At 33.1% G+C, this 21,796-nt stretch overlaps 1 protein-coding gene across 1 annotated transcript in view; it reads left to right on the forward strand.

Annotated features, from left to right (window-relative positions):
* Positions 1-18,827: 18,827 nt before the first annotated feature.
* The window catches only part of LOC134690235 (uncharacterized), a 63,642-nt gene continuing 60,673 nt past the window's right edge, over positions 18,828-21,796 (forward strand). Inside the window, exon 1 of the mRNA XM_063550210.1 lies at positions 18,828-18,884. Within this exon, the coding sequence (XP_063406280.1) occupies positions 18,828-18,884 (57 nt within the window). The remainder of the gene's footprint in view (positions 18,885-21,796) is intronic.

Raw genomic sequence — 21,796 nt, forward strand, 5'->3', positions numbered from 1 at the left:
CGATCGAATCGAACTAACCGAAATGATTCACGATGTTTATCAATAAAGCTATTTGTTTTGAATTTTGCATGTCATATGAAATTTAAAAAAAAATCATTTACAATGAATTTGTAATAATGTAATCATAATATCCAATTCACAAACTATCTTGTATTCCGCCTGTCTCTTCTGTAGAGCAGTAAGTCAGGATCCCTGGCTACATGTACCATCTACTCAATACCTAGTACATACATCTGGGAAAAAACCGAAAATCATGTTCAAATATTTTCATGGGGAAATAAAATTAGTGTAACTATATTGGAGATAATTGCCTCTGTCATGCAAATAGCGAGATGGTGACATCTTTTCTCTGACAAGTCAAAGGGATAGGGCGTCACTATGTTTAAAAGTGGATGTATTAAAGGGGTGTGTGAGATAAAACAAAAAAAAAATGTTTGACCCCGCCGCATTTTTGCGCCAGTCCCAAGTCGGGAGCCACCTGCCTTTGTAAGTCTTGTATGATTTTTAAATCTAGTTTTTTGTGTATAATTCGGAGTTTAGTATGACGTCCATTATCACTGAACTAGTATACATATTTGTTTACGGGCCAGTTGAAGAACTCCTCCGAGTGCGGGAGTTTCTCGCTGCATTGAAGACCTATATTGGTGGCCTTCGGCTGTTGTCTGCTCTATTGTCGGGTTGTTGTATCTTTGACACATTTCCCATTTCCATTTTCAATATTATGATAATTGTTAAATCGGGCCCTTGGCAGCAATTCAGTGTTCTTTTTGTACAATTTTTTTTTTAATTGTCTGGTTCTATAGCCCTGAGAAACCAGCCCCTGGACCACCTCGTATATAAATATTAGCTTCTGGCTTGAGCGTCTTGTCTGTTTGTCTTGTAGTTTCAGTTTGCATGGTGAGCGTGTTAGAGACGTAACCAACTTCTCTGAATTCGTCTCCGTTTGTAAATATCGCAGGTTGTCGCTGTATCAAGTTCTTTCAAGCTTTAATATTGATGTTTGTAGATGTGTTCTGGTTCCATTCTATTGACCATATGATATCCCATTATTGACCTGACCATTGAAATATATCTGCGGTTTTCTTGCATTCCGATAAACAATATCTCAAATTTTTATCAGGAATCCTAGTGTTAGTTTACCTTCTTGGCTACGTTGGAAATATTGGTAGTCCATTTTAGGTTCTCGTTTAGTTTTCTGATTCCTTTAGATTTTATTACAGTTTTGATATAAAGTATACATTAAATAAGTGACTCCTTTAAAATAATTTTTCACTTCAGTTTGCTTTGTAAAGTACAAATATGATATGATAAAACATTTGTTATCTTCATTACTCATGCAGGAGCAAAATATATAAATATTTTTCTTCCATTTACTTCTTGTTTTAAAAGATCATTAGATAACTACATTCTTTTCTAAAATTTTCATATTGAGATTATAATATTAAGGAATAATGGGTGTCAAACCTTAAAGTTTCTTCCATTATACATTTAGTCAAAAATTTGCGGCCCATGACAATATTAGTATAAATGTTCAAGCCCCGTCTTATATTTCATGTATTTAGTCTTATTTTGACCCGGTTAAATATTGAGTAGAAATTTCCTGCCAAGTGACAGTACTATATTTGCGAAGTTGATGAGAAAGCCCGTTCCAGCGACACATCTATATATATCCCTTATTAATACAGGAAGTGACAAACCCCATCCAAGGCCAGTTGGGTGACCAGTACATTCGTAAACAAACATGTTTATTTGAGGTCACCTCTATATATGACCGAGTCCCTGGTATACATGCCATATAAAACAAACAAATGCATTTATTTATTTGTTTTCTTTTATATATATGTGGTGTACAGAATTGATTTAAATTACTTTGGTATGTATTCCATATGGCGGTGCACATACTTACAGGAGGCTTATACACATAAGAAGAGCTCTATACCGAGCGCCATCTGTCGTCATAATGATCGTTAGCATAATACAACATTTCACACATTGACATTTCACACATTGACATTTAACGAATCGACAAGTTACAAAACATCAATATACAAATTGACAATTTACGAATCGACATGTTACAAAACATCAATATACAAATAGACAATTTACAAATCGACATTTAACAAATCGACAAGTTTCAAAACATCAATATACATTTCAAATCACACAGTTACAAGTTACGAATTGACAAGTCACGAATTAACAATTTTGACCCCGATGGCTTTCCATAGTTACATACACTACATGTCATTATTACTATATATACATTTTGTGCACTAACATATCAATAAAATGCTATATACTAACGTTAACGAGGCCGGGATAAGGTACCGGTACTTCATTTATCTCTAACAAATGTAAAATTCAAATAAAATATAATAACACTTAAAAAAAAAAAAAAAAAAAAAAAAAGGGTCATTGACTCTTAGTATAAGCATGTTTGGTATTATTGGCTTTTATGGTTGAGTAAGATAGTATTATGATGTTACATGGTCTATCTATTGAAATATCCTTTGTTAAATTGGTGCTGATGGCGTAGTAAGATATTTCTATGATGTTCGATGGTCTATCTATTGTCATATACATGGTATAATTGGTTTTTATGGTGTTAGCAAGACAGTTCTATGATGTAATATGGTCTATCTATTGAAACTTGCTTGGTATAATTGGTTTTCTTGGTGTAGTGAGATAGTAACATGATGTTAGACGATCTATTTATTAAAATATGTATGGTATAATTGGTTTTGATGGTGAAGTTAGATAGTACTATGATGTTAGATGGTCTATGTAATGAGACATGCTTGTTATAATTGTTTTTATGGTGCATTATGATAGTACTGTGATGTTAGATGGTCTATCTATAGACACATTTTTAGTATCTATTGAAACTTGCTTGGTATAATTGGTTTTTAAAGTGAAGTAAGATATTACTATGATGTTAGATGGTATTAAAACATGCTTGGTATAATTGGTTTTTCTGGTGTAGTAAGATAGTAATATACTGTTAGACGGTCTTTCTATTGCAACATACTCATTACTATTGGTTTTTATGGTGGGATAAGATAGTAATGTGGTGTTACATGGTTAATGCATTGAAACATCCTTGGTATAATTGGTTTGTATGATGTAGTAAGATAGAAGTATAATGTTAGATGGTCTATCTATTGAAATATGCTTGGTATAATTGGTTTGTATGATGTAGTAAGATAGTAGTATAATGTTAGATGGTCTATCTATTGAAATATGCTTGGTATAATTGGTTTGTATGATGTAGTAAGATAGTAGTATAATGTTAGATGGTCTATCTATTGAAACATCCTTGATATAATTGATTTTTATGATGTAGTAAGATAGAAGTATAATGTTACATGGTCTATCTATTGAAGCATCCTTGGTATAATTGGTTTTTATGATGTAGTAAGATAGTAGGATAATATTAGATGGTCTATCTATTGAAATATGCTTGGTATAATTGGGTTTGATGGTGTAGTAAGATAGTACTATGATGTTAGATGGTCTATCTATTGAAATATGCTTAGTATAATTGATTTGTATGGTGTAGTAAACAGTCACATCACAAAAATACTGAACTCTGAAGTCCATAATCACATGGCAAAATCAAATTACAAAACGCATCAAAAACGAATGGACAAGAACTGTCATATTCCTGACTTGGTACAGGCATTCAAGATAGTAGTATGGTTTTAGATGTTTTTTTTCTAAAGAAACATGTTTGCTATAAATGTCTTTTTTCTATGGATTATGATTTAATAAGGTCTATTTATATAAACATACTTGGTATAAATGGTTTTGATGTTGTAATTATATATAGTACTATGATGTTAGATCGTCTTTCTATTGAAACATGATTGGTATATTTAATTTTGATGGAGTAGTAGCATAGTACTATGATGTAAGATGGTCTATCCATTGATACACGCTCGGTAGAATAGGGTTTTACGGTGTAGTGAGATAGTACTATGATGTTTGATGGTCTATCTATGGAAACTTGCTTGGTATAATTGGGTTTTCTGGTGTAATAAGATAGTACCATGATGTTAGACGGTCTTTCTAATGAAACAAGCGTGGTTTAGTTAGTTTTTATGGTGGAGCAAGATAGAACTATATTGATAGATTGCAAAATCAATAGTAAAACAATGCCGGTGACGATACTGATAAAAAATATTTCTATCCGGCGGCAGCGGCGTAGACTATTTATATAAAGCTTTATATTTCAGAAGGAAGATCTGGATGGTTCTAACTTGTGATGCAGATACCTTATGTTACGAAGTTCCGTCTGTCATATGTCCATTGTCCTTAGTCTCACTTTCATGGTTCAGCGACTGCTTGAAAAAGATTTTTTTGTTATGTGAATTTCTCACTTCTTATGAGTTATAGGATAACTATATTTGGTATATGGGTTTCTGGTAATGTCAACATGTCCGACAGACATGTTTCACCTGACCTCGACCTCATTTCATGGATCAGTGATCAAGGTCAAAGTTACGTGATTATGTCCGTTTCTTAGAAATACTATGAGCAGTATGTCAGCTATATGTGGTGTATATAATGATTGTAAGAGGTGCATGTCAGTCTGCCAGGTTTCATCTGACCTTGACCTCATTTTCACGATTCATTGGTCAATGATATTTTTTTGGGTTTTGATCTGTTTTTCTAATACTATAAGCAAAGGGTCAACTATATTTGTTGTATTGAATGATTGTAAGGTTAACATGTCTGTCTGCCAGGTTTCATCTGACCTTGACCTCATTATCACGGTTCATTGGTCAATTATAATTTTTTGTGTTTCGGTCCATTTTTCTAATACTATAGTTGACCTTTATCTAACAGGGAGTAAAAAAGATCAGCCACATACACACCAAACCAACCCTCGCTTCAGTATTTCAATGACCGTGTTTGTCCTAACGATAACGCTCAGGATAAAATTCGAATATCACGGACTAGGCCATGTGTAAATTTCCAATAATCTATGGCTTCCATGATTTTTTTCTTAAATTTACAATTGGTAAAATAATTTTCTTATATATACTATATTTCTTGGTTACAAAGCAACGAGACTGATTCCATACTATCGATGCTATAGAAAGCGTACTATCCAAATGAGTCAGATGCAAAGCTTAAAAGAACAGTAGGAGATACAATCGATATTTAACCATTAAAAAACTTATTTTTTTGGAAACTATAATAAATTCGATCGTGACAATGAATTTATTAAATACTAAAAGACAAAAATTAACTTAAACAGATTCAGAAAAGTATGAGATGTGTCTATAGTATTTAGCATTCTACTTGGTAGATCATGTAGAAGAAAATACTGTATTTTTACACAAAAATGAAAGAACAATTTAGGGCTTGAAACTTGAGAATTGTTTTTATCGACCTCGATATACAAATGTATACATCGTACATGAATTATTTTTGAATATTTGTTTTTAAGTTGTTGTTGTCTCACTGACAAATACTGAGTGTTTCTTCTTGCAAAGCAGATAATATTTAAAAACTAACAGTCTACGGTAATTCTCACTAGTAGCCCGATTTCAGTCTGAAACGGTCATTTTGGTCTGATCACATCTTGATTGACTGGATTTACCGCTAGAGAAATTCGTCACGATATTTAAGATCGTTAAGTCGCCGTTCAGATCGATAGCCTCATCAGGTAAATCAGTTCGTTTTGGCGTGTCAAGACGGAAAAGACTGAATCGTCTAGCGGGTTGTTTGGACCCGTTAAGACCATGTCAGACCAAAACAGACCATGGATACAAAGTAACGTCAAGATGTTGTCAGACCGTGTCCAGTCGTGTTCAGGTTTTAATCATTTGCACACAAAACGAGTGAAACGTTCCCATTGTTTATCAGGGGTTGCTCCCCTTTTAAAAATAAAATAAAAATTAGAAAGAAGACGGTTTATGTTAACTGAAAGTCTACCACGTCCCTTTAATCATGTTAATTAAATACAAAAATATTCAATTTGAATTCTTACTTCATCCTATTTAACATGTTTTGTATATTTTAAAAAGTAGCTCAAAGTCATACTGCTGAACAAACCGCCGCAAATTGACTAAAAAAAATTCAACAGATTGCCGAAATAACATTTATTCATTGAAAGTAAGCACCTGAACCTTTATATTAAAGGTTTACAAGTGATTACAATACAGATCATTTTACACTCTTATTTATTGATTACGGATGTCGGCCGTGAACACTTGAAAACGCGTGATCTTAATAATTATGTTTAATTAAATTTAAGATGTAACATTTTTTAATATTGTAAATGAAGACTTCGTTAGAAGAAAAAGTTTGAATATTATAGCAGAAAAAGGCCAGTGTACCTGAAGTACTTTCAAAGACCAGGTTATATATATTACATAAATACAGCATAGTAAAGCTGGTTTAATTTGAATTACTATATCCATTAGGGATCATTAGGGACATTTTCCGACGATAATTAATCAAATCTGACAAGCTTGATTAAAAACGGAAAATACGCCCGTAAACGATTTAACGTTACTGTACCCTACTTGTCGCATGTCGGCATCTTCAAATGGCAAATTTATTTTACACAAAATCGTTGACATGGTAGATGGACACTACAGCACATGTACAATATAAGCTGAGATGGTAATTACAATTGGTGAGTAGAAATGAATAATAACATGCCTATCAGACATGAGAATAATCATTGATCCGGCCAATAGTTTGAAGGAAAAATGTTTACATTTGTTACATTTGTGCATACAGGTATGAATCGACGTTCTAATACACAACATTCTTACACAGTAACTTGTTCAAAGGCAAAGTAAGAATTTGGGCTTGTAAAAAAATTGTTCCTGTGATTGGACACCCCCCCCCCCTCTTTTTTTAGAAGATCAATGCATGATTTGAAAAAGGTACATATAAACTATGGTTTAAATCCCCCCTTTTAAAAAGGGCTGGATACACACCTGTTTATTGCCTAAACCATTGTGTGTATTCACAATGGTTTGGTTTTGGGGGTGGCCTATTACCAGACCTAACCCCCTGATGGAGTAACCCTACATATTCATATGTATTGTATGTTTAATAATGTATTGATAACTGTCACGTCCTAAAATTTGCATGAAATATTTGTCACTGGATTTTTTATAACTCATAACCAACCAATCTTCACATGTATGTTACACTGATGATGTACCTATTTATATAGCCACTGATGGGTGATGTACAATAATTATAATTTATCACATATTTGTTATGAATACCTTCAAGGCTTGGGTTTGCATATGCAATAACCTCAAAATTGCCTGGGGCAAGAAAAAAGAGTATATTGATATTGTGCCCTGATTCCAAATGATGTGACATCATTGCGTCCTTAACGACAATTTTTTACACTTTTGTGATAAGAAATTTAAGATAATTTTCCAGACATGTTTCATTAAATTGCAGGCGCGGATCCAGAGGGGGGTTCCAGGGATTGGAACCCTTTCTCTTTTTGAGGATCAATGCATTTGAATGGGGACATGTAATTGGAACCCCTCTTTGTCCTGGTTTTCAAAATGGCTGGACCTGCCTCTGAATTGTTACCAATGATTTGTTTTGCTCTAAATTTTGAAGAACTTAAATATATACATATATTATAACATGTTATAATCTATACATACCATTGCTTTGTCATGTATGTAGTAATATTCTACAAATTCTATTTTGAAATAAAAAAGTATTAATAAAAGAATTTGTTGAATTATTATTACTACAAATATGACAAATCAAATACATGTAGTTACTGTAAATTCAGAAATTATTGCTTGCATTTATTATTGCGAATTTGTCATTTTAGACTTAAATGCGATTTTAATTTTTACGATTTTGTGAAAAATCCTGTTTAATTCATAGAAAATATCACAAAATACGCGTTTAAACTATTGCATTTACAACTCAGTCACATTTTTCGCAATAATAAAAACCTCACATTAATTTCTGAATTGACAGTAGTATATAAAATAGTATAAATGCTATTGACTTATTTAATTTTATACATGTTATAGAAGTCGCATGTAATACATGTTATAAATACTTAATTTTTAATGTATATATTGTTGTAGATAAGATATCACATTGGTTTGAGCATGATTCCCAGCAAGATTATGAAGGGGCATATATATCATATATACATAGGAAATATATAGTGTCACCAAATTACTCTCATACGGTACCCCATTTGTACCTGTAGCTGTAAATTGTGAAACAGTGGATTCATTCATAATTTTGAGTTACTTATTGCAATTGGAAATAACGTTGATAAAGCTAACAGCATTATGCCATGATGTTGATGGGATGTTCTGATTGGACAAAAAGAAAATTGTGAATTGAACAAAAAGCAAACTTACAATTCATAGGAAAAAAAGTAGGAAATTGGAATAATGAAAATTCATAGTTTCAGTGATTACAATGTACCTTACAATCATCATGGTCATTGTCAATACTACAAGTGCAACATCATGATCATATATATCTGAATTCACCTTGGATAATTATTCATTTAAAATAAGAATTTGGATATAATAAGAATTTCTATGCTGGCGTTGCTACTGTTGGCTTCATGTACCACCAGGGAGTGTTAAACCTTTTTGACCTTTTATGAGGGTCTGGCACGGTCCGTCACTATTAGTTAGTGTCATATATGCATGATGATGGAAGTTTCACCAACCTAGACGAGCTTTACAGCCCTGGCACATTTGTTGGTTGGACTTAGAGTCAAATGACAGCTTGCTGTATACATTTATAGTTCAAATACTGTAGTCTACATGTATTTTGACAATCTTCTAAATTACTGTTCATTCTGAAACTGGCATTTTATACTTGTACATGTAGTAGTCGAACATATTAAACAATACATGTAGTAGTCGAACATATTAAACAATACATGTACTTCAAAGTATCATTTTATTTTGTCTCGCCTTCCATGAAAGTCATGAAAGTTGGTTGTATATATGCAAGAAATATGTATTACAGTCTTTGGGTGATGATGTAAGCTATTTTTAATAAACTAACATTTATTAAAAAATAAACAACATATATAGACGAATAATTTATTAGTTCCTCGACAAAACAAGAAAAGAAATAAAGAATCAACAGAAGATTTAATTTTTTTTAATTAATCAAAATATACTTCAAACAAATCCTAATATTAAAAAAACATATATACATATTAATCTAAAATGCATTATCGAGTAGAAGGGGCGCAACTCGTGTAATCAAACCGGTATACTGAATGGATCTAAACAGGGTCTGAACATTTTGAACGTAATTTTGTATACATGGTCTGTTTTGGTCTGACACGGTCTTAACGGGTCTAAACAACCCGCTAGACGATTCAGTCTTTTCCGTCTTGACATGTCTTAACGAACTGATTTACCTGATGAGGCTATCGATGTGAACGGCGACTTAACGATCTTAAATATCGTGACGAATTTCTCTAGCGGTAAATCCAGTCAATCAAGATGTGATCAGACCAAAATGACCGTTTCAGACTCAAATCGGGCTACTAGTGTCTTATTTACATTTCTGATTATTTTTTGTACATACTTTTGGTATATTAATTATATCAAGATACAAACTATTGTTGACCAACTATTGTGGATTGTTTTTACAGACTTACAATGATGATACTAGGTTGACAACAAAACTTTACGTCAAAAGTGATGATTTAAGCTTCAAATTATGAGGCTTCGAATTTCAATGTAGCAACACGGAATTTTCTGTATCCCTTGCATATGGAACTACATATTAACTACTTTATAAAATATTTCAGATCTTACATTTTCTATCATTCTTTCTTTTATTGAAGGTAGCTGCTTACATTGAATGGTGTAGTAGAGGTCCTCGATCTTTCGACATTTTTTAAGGACTCCACGACGAGATGGTTTATTATGGAACCTTTTTCAAATATTTCGACGAATATGCTCCAGTTTTCGTTACCATAACCCCGTCCGTCCTATTTTACTCTGACATCAATAAATTAGACGGAGCTACGACTTTAAACTAGATGAGCAACACGACGGATTCTGCATGTGAAGCAAGGTCTGTTCTTTCTTTCGGAGCGTCTGACTTCATCCCAGTTTTGGTGGGGTTCGTATGCTCAATCTTCAGCTTTGGTTGTTGTGTTATATAAACTGACGTGTTCTTTTTATGTGCCTGTTGATGAGACGTTTTATGGTAGACTGTTTCCTTTCGTCTGTCTTGTTTTAGTTTAAGTCATGTCTTTGTGGGACACGTCCTTGATGATTTATGATAGACTGACCATTTATCTAAATGTTCGATCGTTTACTTCCTTTCGGAAATTTGATACTTTGTGATAGTGTCTAACACTTCAAAAGCGGAAATTTGTACGCAATATATAAATTTAAAATGTCAGTATTAGTCACGGAAATACACACACTTTAATTAATCATTTTGTTATAATGTTAGAATCATATTCGATGGGGAAAATATCAAATAATGCATTTTACTTAACGAGATTTAATGCTAATGATGATAAGTGACAAACTGTGAAATGCCAGCGCAGACATTTTATCAAGAGAACTCATAACAGATAGCTATGTAATTGAATAAACAGCAGAACTAGTTGATTCAAAAACTTGTTAAAGATCTTCAGCTTGTATAACAGTAAGTACACTACTCAGTAGTTTCTATATGCATTTTATTCATTATAACTATATTAAATTACAATGTACATAGTTTCCATATATGTATCGCATGATTATAATACTTAAAATCACTGAGTAGAGTTATTCGTGTAAAATACAGTATGAGATAAAATGTTACTAAACATATTTTTGTATTGATCTTTGGTGTGGTGTAGCCGCTTTCACTACAGAGGTTATCTCGTGATTGTCATTCTTATCGATGTGAGGAACAGGAATGCACCGATTTCGACAGAAAAAAATAAACCGACAAGTCCCTAAAATTAGAATTTGTTGCACTTGCCACTATTGGGTACGAACTCACAACCTCAATTTTGGCTTAGTGCAGGGAAGTTAAACTACTGACACCATTTCCTCATTTAAAAGGATGATATCTGTACACATATAAATATAATAAAGGAAAGAAGAGAAACCGACATCACGATGACAAAACCCTTAAAACGACAAAAATCAAACAACAGTCATCAGAACACTGAATAGAAACAATATAAAAGTCTCTTTTCAAAATTACAATCAAGAAAATGATTATGGTGTGCACTATAAGTTATTTTTTTTTTTTAACAACATAATATAATATTTATTTCAAATATTGGCTTGTTACAATATCCTTCAGGAGTCCAAGCTCCTCCTGATGTTCCCTGTTACAATCGACTAATCACTCAGGGTAGTGAATAGTTGTAAAATACATATTACATTTGTATATCAAATATATATTACATTTGTATATCAAATATATATTAAATAATATCACTTAGTATGACTATTCATATGTTTTCTAATAGTTGCTAAAAAATTACTTTTGATTATAAGTTGTTGCTACGACAATACCATTGATATTTCGTGCGATAAAAACAAAGATTCCTTTCAAAAGTTACATCAAATTGTAACCTAATTTAAATTTAGGTACATACAAATGTGAGTCACATAAACTTCAGAATAAATTAAGAATGTAACCAATGCATATATCTTTAACATTGCATATATAATGCAACTTTCAACTTAAGATATTTCGACATAAAGTCTATGTCGATGTTTTTATTTAGGATTTTTATTACCAAATACAAAAATTCACCTCTTGTGAATGAGTTGTTTCGTGTTTTCCCATCGTCTTGTCAAATTTACCTTTAATTTTTTTTATTCGAGCGTACCCGTCGAATCTTCAGTTTTCTTTCAATCGATTTATGACTTTCGAACTGCGGTATACTACTGTAGCCTTTATTTTGTACAGTAACTGTAAACGCGCCGCTAGCGTACAAGTTTAGTTTGTTTAAGATCGGACTTAATCGACAAATTGAAAGCACAAAGTTTAACCTACACTTGCTAATAAAAATACATATGGTTATTTTAAGGTTTTCTTGTTACAATAGGTATATATCGCAGTCAACGATAAAAAGTTAATCTGATAGTTTATCTGGCGTGTTTACAAATTGCCTTTTTATTTTGATACTTAATAATCGAAATTAATTGGTATCTAAACCAATTAAGAATTTGCTTATTGTTTTAACTGGAATATTTATGGCATCAAGACTTTACCCAAACTTTACACATTACAGAATTACAGCCACGTATGATGTATACAAAATGCTGGTAAACCTGAATAGTTTTTCTCCATTATATAAATATTCTGATAAAACAAGTCTGAGACTATTTTCAAGTTGTTTACATTACTTACTGCAAAGAATAATCACTTTTTGCAGGCGACATATCTTTATGATTCTTTAAAGAGTTTGTCCATATTTTTGATTTTTTTTATACAGGCTACCACCAATTATCGTGTATCCTTTTAAATAATTTATTTGCCTATACTACCTTGTTCTCTATTCTTTATACTTTTTTATCATTATGTCATTTTTTCTGCACTTTTTTCAAACATGCTCACTCCTGCTACCTCAATTCGGTTACAAGTAGTAAATTTTGACCGCGTGCGTTTTTTTCTTCTTCATTTTTGTTGTTGCTTAAGATGCTTGCACACAACTCAAAGTAAAATACTGTTACAGCCCTTTCGGTATTTTTCTCTTCGACAAATAAACGGATAATCGATTGTAGCTAACTTTGTAAGAAGAATGTGTGCATCGCATTTTACCTGCTTTATGAATATGGCATAATATACAATTAAAAAAAGCGGCGAAAGATACTTCAAACTTATTATTGAAAAATAAACAGAAAACTGTTACGCAACGGCAAAACACAAAAAAGAGACCAAAAAAAATACAACTTTTACTGTATCAAAACATATTGATTTTAACGAGAGAAATTTATGTATTAGTAAAAATTATTACACCAGGGTTTTCGATATCACAAACTAGTCAAAATATTTACTAAATTTTATCATCGGTATAAAGACATCATTCGTAAATATAGCTCAACATGCAGACTTCTAATACGTTCAGGTATTTCACATCCATTTTTTTATGGAAATACTCTTTATAAAGCACAGAGGTGTCAGTATTCACCTCAGAAAATCACTAAACCTTTGAATAGACTTATTAAGAAGGGATATAATTACGATACTGTTGTCAAGGCATTAAAGATTGCATATTTTGGCGTTAATATTGAGTCACTGATAAGGTCTTTGCATCGGAACTAAACACATTTATTATAAAACAGTTGTTGACATGACACGGGTTATGTTCTTCTTATATATGTTATGATGGTATGATACTAAACCCCAAACGGGAAGGATTGTGCATGATGTTCATATGGTGAAATCATAATCTTTCAGTCATTTAAATTGAAGTCTGGAGCTGGCATGTCAGTTAACTGCTATTAGTCTGTTGTTATTTATGTATTATAATGATTGTCATTTGTTTATTTTCTTGGTTTACATCTTCTGACATTAGACTCGGACTTCTCTTGAACTGAATTTTGAATTGTTATGCGTTTACTTTTCTACATTGGTTAGAGGTATAGGGGGAGGGTTGAGATCTCACAAACATGTTTAACCCCGCCGCATTTTTGCGCCTGTTCCAAGTCAGGAGCCTCTGGCCTTTGTTAGTCTTGTCTTATTTTAATCTTAGTTTCTTGTGTACAATTTGGAAATTAGTATGGCGTTCATTATCACTGGACTAGTATATATTTTTAGGGGCCAGCTGAAGGACGCCTCCGGGTGCGGGACTTTCTCGCTTCATTAAAGACCTGTTGGTGACCTTCTGCTGTTGTTTTTTATTTGGTCGGTTTGTTGTCTCTTTGACACATTCCCCATTTCCATTCTCAATTTTATATAAAATACAGACTGAGCAACACATACCCCACCAAAACCCGAGTCTTTCTCTACATATACCCGTAGAATTAGTTTTTGTTGAACATATAACTTTTATATAAGCTTTGGATTTCAAATATTTTGGCCACGAGCATCACTAAAGAGACATGTATTGTCGAAATGCGCATCTGGTGCAAGAACATTAGTACCGTTAATTGTATTACTACCATTGGGTCGATGCCTCTGCTGGTGGACTATTAGTCCCCGAGGGTATCACCAGCCAGTAGCCAGTATTTCGGTACTGGCATGAAAATACGGATTTTTTGTGTTATTAAAATTTGCTGTTACAAAAGTATTATAAATTATCATATATTAAGGAATGTTTCTCTCTCATGCAAAGCTCTGATTCCTTTCACGATTTGACTATACTTTTTGGACCTTTTGGATTATAGCTCTTCATCTTTTATATAAGCTTTGGATTTCAAATATTTTGGCCACGAGCATCACTGAAGAGACATGTATTGTCGAAATGCGCATCTGGTGCAAGAACATTAGTACCGTTAATTTTAGTACTACCACTGGTCGCGATCGATGCTTCTGCTGGTGGACTATTAGTCCCCGAGGGTATCACCAGCCAAGTAGCCAGTATTTCGGTACTGGCATGATGATACGGATTTTTTGTGTTATTAAAATTTGCTGTTACAAAAGTATTATAAATTATCATATATTAAGGAATGTTTCTCTCTCATGCAAAGCTCTGATTCCTTTCACGGATTTGACTATACTTTTTGGACCTTTTGGATTATAGCCTATAGTGATATGAGACACCTCTCCAACCAGGATTATATAATGTCAATAGAACCAACTATAGGTCACCATACGGCCTTCAAAAAGGAGTTAAACGTGCATGATATAGCAAGCTGTATAAGGTCCAGAATGGAAAACAAATATTAACATTGAAGTAAACTTTAAACTTTGTACATCCCAAGCGCTTTTCGGAATTGAACTTCATTAAAAATTTCAAATGAGATACAACGACAACGGTCTGATAAATTGTGCATATGATTATTGACCTTAAAAAACCGAAGAACCTTGTGTATCTGGATCTGTTTGATAGACAGCTATACAACAAGCTGTTTGAAAATAGAATTGTTGGAAGAAGTTTACTTACTGTTTTCTTACAATGTCTGCAACTTATTTCCCAGAAGATCTCAAGAGAAAAATAAAATACTCGTGGGTAGGTACATGAAAGGAACATTTCAGTATAACTTACAATCAATTTAAGTCGTTAGTGTGTGTGGTTTTTTTTTGGTTTGTTTTGTGAAAAGAGCTACTGCTTGTTAAAAATCTCTCTCCTGATCACGAACGGATTAAGAAGGCAGAATTTATATAACAAAATCATTCATTGGCTGGTTGTCAATTAGGTCGGTATAGGGGGGAAATAATTAATTTATAAAAGAAAATAAATACATTATTTTGAATATTTAAGGGAAAGAAATATAAATTATCCCTTAATTTTATAAAACCATTTCATTATGTCTATTTGAAGTTTTAAATACGGATACAAAGAAGTCACGTAACTGTCGTGCAATCGGTCTGTTTCGTTGCAATTGAGTACCTAAAATTGAGAATTAAAATGGGGAATGTGTCCAAAAGACAACAACCCGATCAAAGAGCTGAAAACATAAAACCTGTATCAGTCTGAGAACTGTATATGTAAATTACAATTATACCGATCAAGACTCGCTTATTCTATAGAAATAATATTGTGTTAATCTTTTTTCTGTACCATTCTTAAATGTTTGACGGTTTGTAAAACAGTAAAAGGACTGTAAAAATGTCCACACCATTCGGACTCCTAGATACATTTCAAAACTAGGAACCCCAATGATGATTGCTGTTAATTTTGTTTAAATTAAAGGCCAGTTGTTTCACAGAAGATTTGTTTAAAGTCAACAGACGACTACGACGGAGGACGGACGCCAAGTGATGAGTCAAGCTCACTTCGTTTCCCTGACCTAGCGTTATTTCATTCGTCATGGGGCCATTTTATAATGTATTGTCATGTTTACACGAACCAGTCTACAAAGTCGACCATCTACTTTCATGGGTTCACAATATTACGAATATATGACCCTTTTTGTTGGTTTGTTGTCTGTTTCACGTATACCCTATGTCTTATTGTAAGAATTTAAAATAAGTCGCATGCACAATTGTGTCAAAGAATCATGTTTCATACAGAGACTAAATGTTATAATTTTCTATAAATGTCGTACTGTCTTATATGAAAATAACGTTATCCGGTCAACATCTGAACCCCTTAAGGACGTAGTAACTGTGACTAAAATTGTGTAAAAAGAAAAGGAAAGCTTCATATTGTCTTATAGATTCAGATTTATTCATGTTGGTAAGCATCACTTTCGACATCAAATTTGTCAAATATCGTGTAAACGAGGTAAGGCCTATTTTTCCTGAAATGAATTCATAACAGGACAATTTTCCTAAAGTCTTTCCATCTTTAATTAGATTCATAGTACCACAGCCAAATGCTTACGCTTTGAGGTTTTTACAGTTTATTGGTTGCATTTAAAGATATCACTAAATTATAAACGCTTAAAGCATGAAACTGCGATTTTGTGAAATTGTGGCAAATCCAATCCTATAGGAGAAATACATGGCGGTTAACCGCAAACACAATTCTGTTGAATGTAAGGCAATCATGATTTTAGACTCTTTTGTATTCAATTTTAGGTAGAATAACGAAATATATAGAATAAATTGTAAAATATTACCCTTGTGAGTGAACTGAATACAAGAGAAAGTGGCTATACCCCTATGTTAGTTTGTATCATACTGCCTACAACAGCAACAAATAGCGTTGATTGACATTTTGATATATGGGAAATATAGAATTATGAAACAGTATCTTACTGTGAACGTTATTGATATAGATTCGTTTAAGTTTAATTTCCAGTAGGATTTGACAATCGAAATACTGTTTAAGAGAAAATACATATCAGTCTTAAAATCTCCAATGTTAAATCAAGTTTGATCTCCCACTTCTTAATCAGCAATCAACATTGATCGCGTTAAGAACTGACAACCTACTGGAGTCTTTTGATGACCTAAAAAAATATACAGTTGAATTCGAAATCTCAAATATTAATCGTTATCACGAATTGAAGAATTCGTTATTACTTTTTAAATTCGAAATAACAAATTTCTAAAACTCTGAAATTTGTTATGACAGTTTTTGAAATTTATTATCACAATGTTTTTGTTATGATCGTGATGACAATTTTTGTAAAAATCGGCAATAACGAATTTAATTCGAAATCACGAATTACAAAAACTAACAGTGATAACAGATTACACACATTCGGGATAACAAATTTAATTCGTTGTTTTGACGTTTTTAATCCGTTATTATATATGAATTGCAAAAACTGTAATAACTAACTCCATCAACTCGTGATAACGAATTTAATTTGTGATAACGATTTCAATTCATGATATCGAATTCAAATTATATTTTGGGAGGTTCTAAATGGGCTTCTGTAACAACCTTGTATATTGTATATTCTTCATGAAATACCCTCATATGCAAATAAACATTAAGAAATGAAACAAATATGACGTGCAATTAAAGGACAACTGTCATGATGCCTTTCAAATCCAAATGAGAATATCTAAGTTCAATATGAATTTTCTAAATAAGCAAAGGATAATTAGCATAGTTCAACATTTGATAAATGACTCAAGTGTTACGTTAATAACAATATCATATCCAATGGAACCTCAAAACGAGTTTATATTCTACATAAATATGTATTATCAGAAGTTCGTTACTGGGAAATATACATATGCTTAATAAGTACCCTTTCAATTGTAGACTTATTAAGTAAAGTTTATAGAAACAAATCTAAAACAGGGATTTGATATTGTTCTGTTTCAAATATAATGCAAATACAAAAAGTGATTTAAACATCACAATACACATGATAGTTGACCTATTTTTATATAACAAAACAATATACATGTACGTATATAATACAATTTCTCTGGTGTATACATTTATTATAAGGCCATTAATACTCTAAGAATATCTCGTAATTCAAAAGATGTTTTCTAATAAGTATCTAGTGGTTATATTTAACTGATCATCAAAGTTACAAATTAATATCAGCTGATTTACTTTGAACATATTTTAAGTGCACATTACACGATTAAGGATAAACGAACAATTAGCGCACGTTTTACGATTTAAGATGAATGCGCAGTTGAGCGCACGTTGAATGGAAAACACAAGGAAGCATGAATGATAAGCGCACGTACGAAGCATGTACGATGAGTGGAAAGAACACGCTCGTAGAATGGACGATGAGTAAAAGGAACATGTACGCAGAATGAAAGATGAGTGAAAGGAACACGTACACAACACATAGTGGACGATGAGTGAAAGGAACACGTACACAACACATAGTGGACATTGAGTGAAAGGAACACGTACACAACACATAGTGGACGATGAGTGAAAGGAACACGTACACAACACATAGTGGACGATGAGTGAAAGGAACACGTACACAACACATACTGGACGATGAGTGAAATGAACACGTTCGCAGCATTGACGATGAGTGAAAGGAACACGTATGAAGAATATACGATAAGAGAAAAGAATACGTTTGCAAAATGTACGATGAGTGAAAGGAACATGCACGCAGAATGTACGACGAGTGAAAGGAACACGTATGCAGAATAAACGATATTAAAAGGAACACATACGTAGATTGTGCATATGTAATTAGTTAAAGGAACACATACATATAATGGACGAGGAGTACAAGGAACACGTACGGAGAATGTAGGATGGATAACAAGAACCCATACGCAGAATGGACGATGGATGAAAGCAAAACTAGATCATGGACGATGAATTAAAGAAACACATACGTAGAATGGACGATGAATCAAAGGAACACGTACGTTCAATCGAAGATGAGTGAACGGACGTGTAAAGAGAATGGACGATGAATGAAAGGAACACGTACGTACAATCGAAGATAAGTGAAAGGAACGTGTAAAGAGAATGGACGATAAATGAAAGGAACACGTACGTGCAATCAAAAATGAGTGAAAGGAACGTGTTAAGAGAATGGACGATGAATGAAAGGAACGTGTACGCAGAATTGACGATGAATCAAAATAACACGTACGTACAATCGAAGATGAGTGAAAGGAACGTGTAAAGAGAATGGACGATGAATGAAAGAAACACGTACGTACAATCGACAATGAGTGAAAGGAACCTGTAAAGAGAATGGACGATGAATGAAAGGAACACGTACGTACAATCTAAAATGAGTGAAAGGAACGTGTAAAGAGAATGGACGATGAATGAAAGGAACGTGCATGCAGCAGAGACGATCAGTGAAAAGAACATGTTAACATAGTGGAAGATGACTGAAGGTAGCACGTACGCAGCATGGACGATGAGTGAAAAGAACAAGTTTGCTGAATACACGATAAGTGAAAAGAACACGTACGCAAAATGTACGATGAGAGAAAGGAACATGCACACAGAATGTACGATGACTGAAAAGAACACTTATGCAGAATATAAGATAATTGAAAGGAACACGTACGTAAATTGTACATATTCAATGTGTGAAAGGAACACGTACGTAAATTGTACATATTCAATGAGTGAAAGGAACACGTACGTAAATTGTACATATTCAATGTGTGAAAGGAACACGTACGTAAATTGTACATATTCAATGAGTGAAAGGAACACGTACGTAGATTGTACATAAGTATGCAGTGAGTGAAAGGAAGACATACACGAAATGGAAGATGAGTAAAAGCAAAATTAGATAATGGACGATGAATGAAAGCAAAACTAGATAATGGACGATGAATGCTATGGACTCGTATGCTGAATGGACGATGAGTGAAAGGAACGTGTACGCAGAATAGACGATTAATGAAAGGGACACGTACGTACAATTGCCGATGAATGAAAGGAACACGTACGCAGAATGGACAATGGGTAAAAGGGCACTAAAGAATAGAAAATCAATGAAAAATACTGCGTACGAACAATCGACGATAAATGAAAGGAACGCACAAAGAGAATGAACGATGAATTAAGGGAATGCGTACACAGCATGAACATAAATGAAATGAACGTGTACGCAGAATGAACGATGAAGGAAAGGAACACGTACGCAGAATAGACGATGAGTGAAAGGAACACGTTCGCAGAATGAACGATGAATCAAAGGAACACGTACGCAGAATTGACAATGCATGATGAATGCACGGTACACATGTCAATTTGAATTTTGGAAGGTCTGTAGCAGTGTTTTTTCCTGTAATTTGTCACACAAAAAGTTTTACGGATGCTTACTCAAATACTGAGACATGCAACTACATGTGTTCCTGATAAAAATATGGCGCAATTAGACACCTATAACTTAGATCCTACCATATATAACTAAAACACTTTACTGGCAAAGATGGGATAGTACGAAATGATTTTCTTTTGGTTTGGTAATCATTTTAAATAAATAACTCTCACACAAAACACATGAGAAAGCATGAACATGAGTTGTTTGTCCAACAATTTCCAGAATAATCAATCATAATTGTGTATAAGAATGAACCAATGTTTACCAACCTTTTTATCGAGGAAAAAAATATGCTTAGCTATACATTTGTAGCTTACTTAGACCATAATTTAAACTAGAGGCTCTAAAGAGCCTGTGTCGCTCACCTTGGTATATGTGAATATTAAACAAAGGACACAGATGGATACATGACAAAATTGTGTTTTGGTGATAGTGATGTGTTTGTAGATCTTACTTTACTAAACATTCTTGCTGCTTACAATTATCTGTATCTGTAATGAACTACGTCCAGTTAGTTTCAGTGGAAAATTATAGTGAAAATTTACAAATTTTAAGAAAATTGTTAAAAATTGACTATAAAGGGCAATAACTCCTTAGGAGGTCAATTGACCATTTTGGTCATATTAACTTAATTGTAAATCTTACTCAGCTGAACAATATTGCTGTTTACAGTTTATCTCTATCTATAAAAATATTCAAAATATTAACCAAAAATAGCAAAAATTCCTTAAAATTACCAATTCAAGGGCAGCAACCTAACAACAGGTTGTCCGATTCATCTGAAAAATTTCGGTGTAGATAGATCTCGACCTGAATAACAATTTTACCCCATGTCAGATTTGCTCTAAATGCTTTGGTTTTTGAGTTATAAGCCAAAACTGCATTTTACCCCCATATGTTCTATTTTTAGCCATGGCGGCCATTTTGGATGGTTGGCCAGGTCATCGGACACATTTTTTTAAACTAGATACCCCAATGATGATTTTGATCAAGTTTGGTTAAATTTGGCCCAGTAGTTTCAGAGGAGAAGATTTTTTTTTTGACAGACGACGGACGACGACGACGACGACGGACGACAACGGACGACGGACGCCAAATGATGAGAAAAACTCACTTGGCCCTTCGGGCCAGGTGAGCTCAAAAAACGACAGCCATTCACTTCCAGGAGATCAAGTAATATTCGGGCCAGGTGAGCTAAAAAAACGACAGCCATACACTTCCAGGAGATTAAGTAATATTCCGTTAAGGCAATAAAGCATAAAACCAGCTTAGTTACTAAAACTTATCCATATGTCGTCAAAAGGAAACAACAACTGAATACTTAATTAATAAAAGCTATACAATAACACTTATGTAAGTTCCAAAAAGCTATGTAAATCAACGTTGTATATTCATATAAACGATATACATTAGTAGAAAATAGACAAATCAATAAATCAATCAATCTAGTTGATAAATTTATATCTGGTTCATGAGAGCAA

The sequence above is a fragment of the Mytilus trossulus genome, chromosome 11, assembly GCF_036588685.1.
Source record: "Mytilus trossulus isolate FHL-02 chromosome 11, PNRI_Mtr1.1.1.hap1, whole genome shotgun sequence".
In the NCBI taxonomy this organism is placed as follows: Eukaryota; Metazoa; Mollusca; class Bivalvia; order Mytilida; family Mytilidae; genus Mytilus; species Mytilus trossulus.